The sequence below is a fragment of the Myotis davidii genome, unplaced genomic scaffold (assembly GCF_000327345.1).
Source record: "Myotis davidii unplaced genomic scaffold, ASM32734v1 scaffold3578, whole genome shotgun sequence".
NCBI lineage: Eukaryota > Metazoa > Chordata > Mammalia > Chiroptera > Vespertilionidae > Myotis > Myotis davidii.
Window position 1 is genome coordinate 390,805 of NW_006289094.1, and position 9,347 is coordinate 400,151.

At 63.4% G+C, this 9,347-nt stretch overlaps 1 protein-coding gene across 1 annotated transcript in view; it reads left to right on the top strand.

The window, feature by feature from the left end:
- Positions 1-8,166, top strand: part of PTDSS2 (phosphatidylserine synthase 2) — a 20,152-nt gene extending 11,986 nt beyond the window's left edge. The window contains 10 exon segments of the mRNA XM_015562393.1: positions 1,249-1,316; positions 5,234-5,368; positions 5,638-5,688; positions 5,964-6,077; positions 6,227-6,345; positions 6,763-6,789; positions 6,907-7,085; positions 7,087-7,198; positions 7,200-7,334; positions 7,454-8,166. Of these exon segments, the coding sequence (XP_015417879.1) occupies positions 1,249-1,316; positions 5,234-5,368; positions 5,638-5,688; positions 5,964-6,077; positions 6,227-6,345; positions 6,763-6,789; positions 6,907-7,085; positions 7,087-7,198; positions 7,200-7,334; positions 7,454-7,613 (1,100 nt within the window). The 3' untranslated portion in view covers positions 7,614-8,166.
- Positions 8,167-9,347: the final 1,181 nt, after the last annotated feature.

Consider the following 9,347-nt stretch of genomic DNA (forward strand, 5'->3'; position numbering starts at 1 on the left):
GCCCCTCCCGCGACCTCCTCCCGTGAAAAGCTCAGCTTCCCGCTGGGGCTGTGACAGGTGTGGGGGGGCGGGGGCCTGGCTGAGGCACTGCCTGCTGTGTTCTGGTATAGCTCATGCGGGGGACACACACACACCCACACCCACACCCCCCCACACACCACCCACACACACACACCACACACACACACACTGAACCGGCACCGCCTCTGTCTCCGCCTGTGATGGCCGTGTTTTGGTGACGAGAACATGTAGGATCTGCTCTCTTAACTCCAAGCACAGCCGGCACCACAGGGACCAGCTCCCAGATGCCGGATGGAAACAGAAGCCAGGCCCCGACGGCAGGTGTCATGGTGACCACATGAGGTCCACCCCAGGGACTCGCATTCCTGTGTTCGCCACAACACTACAGAGGACAGCTGGTCCTCGCAAATGCAGCAAAATAAAGTGTTATGTCATTCATGGTAACTTAGCATACTGGAATTAAAAGGTTTTTAAAAATACTTTCATTGATTTCAGAGAGGAAGGGAGAGGGAGAGAGAGAAACATCAACGATGAGAGAGAATCACTGATCAGCTGCCTCCTGCAGGCCCCACACGGGATCGAGCCCACAACCCGTGCATGTGTCCTTGATCGGAAGCAAACCTGGGACCCTTCCGTCCGCAGGCCAACACTCTGTCCACTGAGCCACACCGGCCGGGGCTAAAAGTTTCTCGATAGCCCTGCCGGTGTGGCTCAGTGGTTGAGCATTGACCCGTGAACCAGGAGGTCACAGTTTGATTCCTGGTCAGGGCACATGCCCAAGTTTTGGGCTCAATACCTGGTGAGGGGCGTGCAGGAGGCGGCCAATCAATGATTCTCTCTCATCACTGATGTTTCTATCCTTCTATCCCTCTCCCTTCCGCTCTGAAATCAATAAAAACAGGAAGAAAAAAGAGATTTTTCTGGACCTGATCAAAGGAGTCCACCAGAACCTGCCTGCGGCCCGTGTGGTGTTGAGCCAGAAGCACGGCTAGTGAGCAGAGGACAGCGTGTCCGTCTGCTCTGGCCCTCTGTGCTGCAATGAGGCCAGAGAGAGAGAGAAAGGTTCGAGACCGGAATGGAAGAAGGGAAGGAAACGCTTTAGGGAGAAACGTGCTCGCATCTGAGCCAGGTCGTGCTTTGAGGAACCTGCTAGACTGAGCGGGGCCAGAGCAGATGGTGTGTCCAGACCGCGGGCCGGGCTCCCTGACGCTGTCTCTGTCTTCGCAGCGTACTGGAGGTTCTGGCTGTGTGTCAGCGTGGTCTACGAGCTGTTCCTCATCTTCATCCTCTTCCAGGTAAGCAAGCCGCTCCTCCGGGCTGGGCGCACAGGGTTAGGTGATGGCGTGGAGAGAGAGCGTGACAGGTCTGCACGTCAGCCTGTCTGGGGCCGTCAGCAAAAGGCCAGCTGCGGTGTAGAAAGGGGGACACCTGACGCACGTTAACGGCTCGCCCACTGGGAGCCCGAAGGGCAGGCGCCTCCTGCAGGCAAAGGAGAGGCTGTCTCTTCTAGAGCAGGTGCCTTCCTGCCCTGGTTCCCCATTGGCCCATTTCCATGCAAATAAGGAATCCAGGTTTACACCGTCTGATTGGGCAGCTTCAGACATTCTGATTGGTTGTAACGGAGCTGCTCTGATTGGTCAGCATATGCAGATGAGGTATAGCTGTGCAGCCGATTGGTGGAAAGGATACCAGGAGCTGCTCTGCAAGGTCTGCTCAGCTGCAGGAACACTGCAGTCCAGGAGGCCGAGGGCTCAGGCAGAGGCTTCTCCCTGAAGTGCAGTCTGCCTGGCAGGCCTCTGTCCCTTATGGCTGCCGGATTCTGGTCATGAAATGTGCCTGGTTAAGCACAGGGAGTCCTCCAGGTCCACAGCAGCAAGGCTGAACCCCCAAAAAGTGAGCACAGGCCCGGCCAGTGTGGCTCAGTGTTGGGTGTCGATCTGTGAGCCAGGAGGTCACGGTTCCATTCCCAGTCAGGGCACATGCCCCAGTCATGGGCTCGGTTCCCCAGGAACCGAGGGAGGGGGCGTGCAGGAGGCAGCCGATTGACAATTCTCTCTCATCATTGATATTTCTCTCTCTCCTTCTCCCTCCCTTTCTCTCTAAAAATCAATAAAAACATTTTTTTACAAAGTGAGTGGAAGCTGTGAGGGGACCTTGCAATGTCCCCTTTCAGCAGAACCTATATTCTGGGCGTGGAGCTCGCGCCCGGGCCTCTGGTGCGGGTTGTGCTGCGTGGGCTCTGCCCTGGCGGCCTCGGGTCAGTCGAGCTGGGGCAGGGCCAAGCGTATGGACTGGCTCCCATTCGGGCACCTGGTGGGCCGCCTTGGCTCTGAGTGGCAGGAAGGCAGAGCTGGGCAGGACCAGCGCTGGGACAGCACACCTGTCCCGACATGGCGCTCTCGGTGGCCCCGGCGGCCTCACTGGGGCTCTGTGTGCTGGCTGACGGCTGTGGCTCCGTGCGCATCTCCCTCCGTGCACGTCCTGTGGGTGCGTGTCCTGCGGGTGCGTGTCCTGTGGACGGTCGGAGGATGTGGGTGTCAGGTCAGGATCTGCTGCCTCTCGCGTCTGTGCTGTTACTCTTCCTCCTGCTTGGCTCGTGAACGCGCCTCTCATGGAATCTTCCACTTCCAAGTGGCTCCCTGCTCGCGGCCTCGGAAGCCTCAGGGCGCTGGGCGCTCGTGCTCACCTGGCAGTCTCCTTACGGGCAGCGGGCAGCTCTGTGAATGTTAATGCCGTTCGTGTTTGCGCCCACAGCGAGAACAGAACAGCCCCCCCAGGCGGCCAGAAGGGGGGGCTCTTTGTGTAACTTCAGCCTCGTTTGCCACCAGAAGCCCCTCTCAGTAGCTGCTTCTTCCTTCGGGCTCCCGCCCCTAAGCCTGTTTCTGCCCCAGGACCCCCCAGAGCACTGAGCGGTCCCACCTCCTCAGGCCCCTCTGGGCTGGGAGCCACGCCCCTGTAGAGGGAAGTGAGTTGGGAAGTGATGGGTCCTGTCTCTTGCGGGTGGTCTGACCCACGAGGTCTCCTGCAGCTTCAGGTGCCTTTCAGGGTCCCGTGTCCGTTTCTGTGCGGCAGGTGGGGTGCTGACGGCCCCTGGGGTGGGCCGGGCAGGGTCGCCTTCCATCGCGAGCACAGGGCCTCCCATCGTGAAGGTCGGGGAACGTGCTGGCTCCTCCTCCCAGTGCAGGCCCTGGGGTGGCCGGGAGGGGAGGACCCCGCAGTGCAGGCCCCGGGGTGGCCGGGAGGGAGGACTCTCCGCTCCACGCTCGGCTCGCTCGTTCGCATTCTCCAGAAACAGCTCGTGTCGGTGCATGGAGCTTGCGTCTGGCGCCCTTGCTGAGCTGGTTCGTGCTGACAGTTCTCTTTGCTGCTGCTGTTGGGTTTCTGGGCATCCTCTGCACAGGCGATGCCGTCTGCACAGAGACGGTTCTGTGCCCTCCTCTCCGACCTGGTGCCGCCCCCCCTCTCGCGGTCACACTGCCCAGCCAGGCCCCGCCGGCAGCCAGACTGGGAGGTGGGCAGCGGCGGCCCTGCTTTCAGGGAAGAGCCTCCTGTCCGTCCCCTCAGAATGCCGTCGCTGGGGGTTCCCTGGGGGCCCTTGCAGGTGGAGGCAGCCCCTCTGCTCCTACGTCGTTGTCTTTATCATGAACACGTGTTGGGTGTCGTCAAATGAGGTGAGCATGTGGGTGCGCCCTCTGTGCCTGTGCGTGATGTGTGTGCTACGTCGACGTGCTTTCTTGTTTGGAGCCAAGCAGCGTTTCGGGGACCCACCCTGGGCGCGGTGAGCAGCCCGGGGCACGCTGTGCTCCGTCCGCTGTGCTGAGGGTCCTGCGCCTACACTCACGGGATGGCACCCCGTTTCCTGTCGGGACTTTCCTGGTGTGGGTGTCAGGGCCACTGGGATTTACCTGGTGTTTTTCTCGTGATCTGACAGATAAAGGTGCCAACACCAACATCACTTGTCGCTGTCGACGCCACCTCGACCCCCGCGACACAGCCGCCTCCTGGCCTGGAGCCCCCTGGCCGGGGATGGGGGCTTGTCTCTGCCCGGGCTGTCAGGGTCCCAGTTGTTGCTCTCGGGGCTGCGGTGCTTGGGTTGTAGTTGATTTCATGGCCCAGATGGCTGGGCCGTCGGGAGCTCACTCGCTCGGCTCCTGCGCGCCTCGCCCCGTCGTGGGTTCTGGGCGTCCTACTTGGGTTCGTCTTGTGTTTTTGAGCACTTCCCTTCCTTCTGCACCAGAAGACAGTGCAGGCCCATCCTGGCATTGCCTGCCCGGCCAGGCCCAGCCCCTCGCAGGAGCCCTGTCCTTCCTGGAGGAAGGTCTGAGGGCCGAGGCCCCGCAGGCACACGGCCACGCTCCCCAGCCACGCTCGCTCGTGTCTGTAAATAAACACCGCTGTCACTCGCACCCTCCTTCCCTGCGTCTGCCCCCCCCTCCAGGCTGCGTCCCGTCACGGGAGCCCGGTCACAGGGAGGGCCCAGGGCCAGGGCCTCACTGGCTTTGCGGAGTGGGGTCAGGTCTGTCTGCCACGGTGGCCCGTCCTCCGTGACTTCTTACTTCTTACATCCGTGCGTGTTCAAGACTCTGCCCCTGCTGGCTGGCCACTGGCTCAGGACTCGGCCCTGCTCACCCTCAGACCCGAGGTCACAGAGCCCACGGGGACCTCATCTCTGCAGCACATCCCTGTCTGAGGGACGCTCCCAGAGATCCGGGCTCAGCTGGTGACAGAGGAGGGCCTCGGCCGTGGGACAGGAGGGCCTCGGCCGTGGGACAGACGCAGGTCTGAGTGCCGCCTGTCACGCAGCCTCGCTGGGCTGCTCCCTGGGGCGGGTGGGGGGCCAGGGTCTTGGTGATGAGCATGTGGGGGACGCCTCCTCCGTCACCGTGGTCCAGAGTGTGTGCTTATGTTGGTGTCTGCGAGAGGGAGGGGCTTCCTGACGCTGTGTGTCGTGGGGAGGGGCAGCGAGACCAGCGATCGGAGACCCCAGTGCTCCCACGGGAGGCGCACCTGGGACCCCACACGGCCTGGTCCTGTGGGGGTGCGAGCGTCACCTGGAGCTCGGGACTCCCCCGTCCGCTCAGACCCGAGTAGGGGGACGGTGTGTGGTCGACGGAAGTGTCGTCTGCGCACCACAAATCCCGTCCCCCTGGGCGGCTGGAGGTGTCAGTGCTGGGCGGGGGCGGGGCCACTCACGCGGACGCTGGCCTTGCAGACCGTGCAGGATGGCCGCCAGTTTCTGAAGTACGTTGACCCCAGGCTGGGGGTTCCGCTGCCGGAGAGGGACTATGGGGGGAACTGCCTCATCTACGACGCAGACAACGAGACAGACCCCTTCCACAACGTCTGGGTAAGGACGCCCAGGGGGCAGGGCCAGGATGCAGTGGGGGGTGGTCCCCATTGGAGGGGCACCCTGTGTCCTCGGGTTCGGGTGTGTCCACACACATCTCAACACGTGTGTGTGAGACCCCAGATCGTCCCCTGGCAGGCGCTGTGCAAGGGGCCCTGGGTGTGCACAGGGGAGGGAGGCCTCGGGCTGTGAGGACATCACAGGACCCAGGCAGGGCTGTGGAGGCTGACAGGGAGGGGGGGTGTGTGAGGCCTGCGTCTCATCCACAGGACAAGCTGGATGGCTTCGTGCCCGCGCACTTTATTGGCTGGTACCTGAAGGTAAAGGAGCTCATGGGCGGCTGGCATGTCCTCTTTGCCACCCGCCCTGTGTCCTGGGCCTCTGCTGGTCCTGGGTGGACGTTGAGTGGTCTGACTGATGAGCAGTGCTGGGGGCCACAGCGCAAGACTCCCGGCGCCGTCCATGGCATGTGGGGCAGTGGCCGTGAGAACAATGGAGGAGACCCCCCCCACCCCCCGCCCTGTGCCTGCCCTGCTCCCAGTGAGGGCGGCTTCGGGAGGCCTGACGCAGGGGTGTGCCCTTGCCCCGCCCGCAGACCCTGATGATCCGCGACTGGTGGACGTGCACCATCGTGAGCGTGATGTTCGAGTTCCTGGAGTACAGCCTGGAGCACCAGCTGCCCAACTTCAGCGAGTGCTGGTGGGACCACGTAGGTGCCGGTGATGGGAGGGCGTCCGCCCTGGCCTGGCCTGAGGCCTGTGTCCCGCATCCGGGCCCGCCCACCCTGCGGGGGAGGCGGGGGGCTCAGGGGAGGCCGGACGGAGCTGCAGGGTCCACGCGGCTGCCTCCCACCTCCAGTGGATCATGGATGTGCTGATCTGCAATGGGCTGGGCATCTACTGCGGCATGAAGACCCTCAAGTGGCTGTCCCTGAAGACGTACAAGTGGCAGGGCCTCTGGAACATTCCGACCTACAAGTACGTCTGCCGAGTGTGGTGCTGCAGGGCCTGGGCATCGGGGTGGGGCCTGGAGGGGCCCTGAGGGTCGGCCCTGTGCCCTCCGACGTGTCTGGGGGGGCGGAGGAGGGTTTTGCCTCCTGTACTCCCCACCTGGGGTTTGACCCTGGGCTGCCCGCGGGAACCTCGAAGGCCCTCCCAGTGGCTGGGACGTCAGTCAGTCGTGCTGTCTGGCCAGTGGCCGCGGCCCCGCAGCCTGCTCAGGGTTGCCCTCATGGCGTGGCCGCAGGCTCTGCCATTTGTATTTTGAATTTAAAAGAAAGAGGCTAGGGCTGGGGAGTGGGGTCTCCTCTCCTGTCCATCATGGGTGTCTTGGGGTGGCGGGCACGGGACTAGGAACCTGCTGAGGTCCCCCCCCCCGCTCCCCCCCGGCTCCAGGGGCAAGATGAAGAGGATATTGAAATAGCAGAGTTTAAAGGATTGAGATAATGACACCTTTGAGTACTCTATCCATAATGGCCTTAAGTATATCTTTCACTAAATCATACAGACTGAAATCCTAATAATTCAAGAGACGTCCAGTCCATTATCACCTCAACCTTTGACTCATCAGCCTTCCGCCGCCTCCCGCGCACGGTCCTCTGGGCGGGGCTCGCCGCCCACACGCCCTGTCCCCCAGTTTCTGTTGGCAGAGCTGAACACCTTCTACCTGAAGTTCGTGCTGTGGCTGCCCCCGGAGCACTCGCTGGTCCTGCTGCAGACCCGTGAGCCGCGGAGGACGGGGTGAGCGGGCCTGTGCCCACGCAGGGCGCCCTCCAACGCGTGCCTCCCCCTGCAGGAAGCCACACAAGAAGCTGGGCCAGCAGGCCTGGCTGGAAAAAAAAGCAATACAAAGTGGTCAAGTACGACCCGCAGACGCTGACGCTGTCCCTGCCTTTCTACATCGCCCAGTGCTGGACGCTCGGCTCCGTGCTGGTGCTCACCTGGACCGTCTGGCGCTTCTTTCTGCGGTGAGGCCCGTCCCAGGCGGGTGCCACGGTTGGTCCTGTGTGGCTCTGTCCACCCGCCCAGCCGTGCAGGGCAGGCCCTGGGGCCTCCGCAGGCCGATGACCCGCCCTACTGCCCCCAGGGACATCACCCTGCGGTACAAGGAGACCCGGCGGCAGAAGCAGCAGAGCAGCAGTGACCAGGGCAACACTGTTGGCCACGGGGACAGGCACCCATCTGGGCCGGACAGCCCCTCAGGGCCCCTGGAGGCTGAGAGGGAGGGGGCACCGGCTCTGAACTGACCTGCTCCCCACCCCCGCCAGGACACAGGCTGTGTCCCCTCCTCCGATGCCTGTCAGGAGCCTCCGCCAGGCCTCCCCCTCCCCCAGCAACAGAGAGGCTCGGGGCCTGGAGGAGGCCTGCCCCACAGGCTGGTGTGCGGTGGCCTGTGTGCACCTTGTGGGCTCCGCGCTCCGGGCTTCTCAGCGGCGGTGTGGCTGGGGGTGCCCTGGGCAGCGGTCCCCTTTCTGTTGGTCTGCCCACAGGCCTCTGGCCACACCGAGCCCTGGCGCCTAGAGGGCCAGGCCCTGATCCCCAAAAGCCCCTCCGCCCCGCGCCCACGTGTTCCTGAGGGTGGTCCACCAGCTCCTGAGATGGCCGAGACGGGCAGATCCGAGCTGCAGCCCTGAGCCGTTTCCTCGGAGCCTTCCGCCAGCCCAGCTGACGCAGAGGGCATGGGGGGCGGGGCCAGCCCCTCAGCCCTGTGCCCAAGGTTGGAAGGAGGGGTCCTGGGTCTCTGGCCCCAAGTTGGTCATCTCCACGAGCAGACAGAACAAATAAATGGCGATGGACTGAGCTCGTGTCCTCACTGACCCCACGCCCCCTCCCTGGGGTCATCGCCCAGAGGGGCAGAGTCCAGTGGCAGGGCTGCCGGCCTGGGCACAGGGGTCACCCGCTCTGCCGTGTTTGTGCCCCTGGCGGTGCCTGCACGGGGGACAGTGTGCTTGTTGGGGGCGGGGGGGACGCTGGACCCTGGAGGGGGGCTGAGTGCACCTGCTGAGAAGGGAGGTTGCTCAGTTGCTTTATTGTCAGCTCCTTTGGGGGGTGTGGCCGAGAGGCTGAGAAAGGGCTGTGAGCACCGTGCGCCCCCAGCTGCCCCTCCCCTGAACCTTGTCCCTGCGAGCGCCCTCTTGCTAGTGGAGCCCCTGCGGCCACAGGCTGCCCGCATTTCAGAAGTGTCCAGGATTGGCTGTCTGCTGTGGAGTGCCCGCCCCCAGCCCCCGGGCTGGCTCTGCACTTGGATGTCCCCAGCTCCACCCCCATGTGTGTCCCTGAGGCTGAGCCGTGTCACAGCAGATGCGATGGTGCTGTGTCCATGGTCACTCCTCTAAGTCCCAGCCTCCCTCCTCGCTCTGCTGTCCCCGTGGGTGGTGGCCGAGCTCCCCTTGTCCTGGCTGGTCCTCTGGGCAGCCCTAGGCTCTCCTGTCCCAAGTGCGGGTACTGACTCAGCTGCTGCGGCCAGAATGCCTCCCGACCGTGCCAGTCAGAGCAGGTCATCCTGTGCTGGCAGGTGAGGCCTGCCAGGCGCGAGGGTGTGCCCTGCCCTCCATCCAGGGGGCTGAGAGCTGTCGGGAGAGCGCGCTGGTTCCAGCAATGTGCAGGCCCACGGCTACAGGTGAGCCAGGCCTCTGAGGCAGAGAGCACGTTCTGGGGCCCGCAGTGTGGGAGGACGTGGCTCCCGGGGCAGACCTGCTGTCTGCTCAGGCCCTGAGGCAGGAGCTGTGGGGTGGCTGCCAGGGCCTGTAAGACATGTGTTTTAGCTGCCAAATCTGGGGTGGTCTCACCTGCAATGCAGAACCTCAGGGACCCACAAGGAAGGACAAAGAACCTTCAGGACCTTCTACCCAAAACATTTTAATAATTATAAAGTGTCCAGAGTGTTTACAGAAGCTGGTGTGAGCATTTCCCTTCAGTTATGGCTAAGGCACCAGGAGTGACCCCGAGAGCTGGCCAGCCCCTCGGGCGCCGGGGCGGGG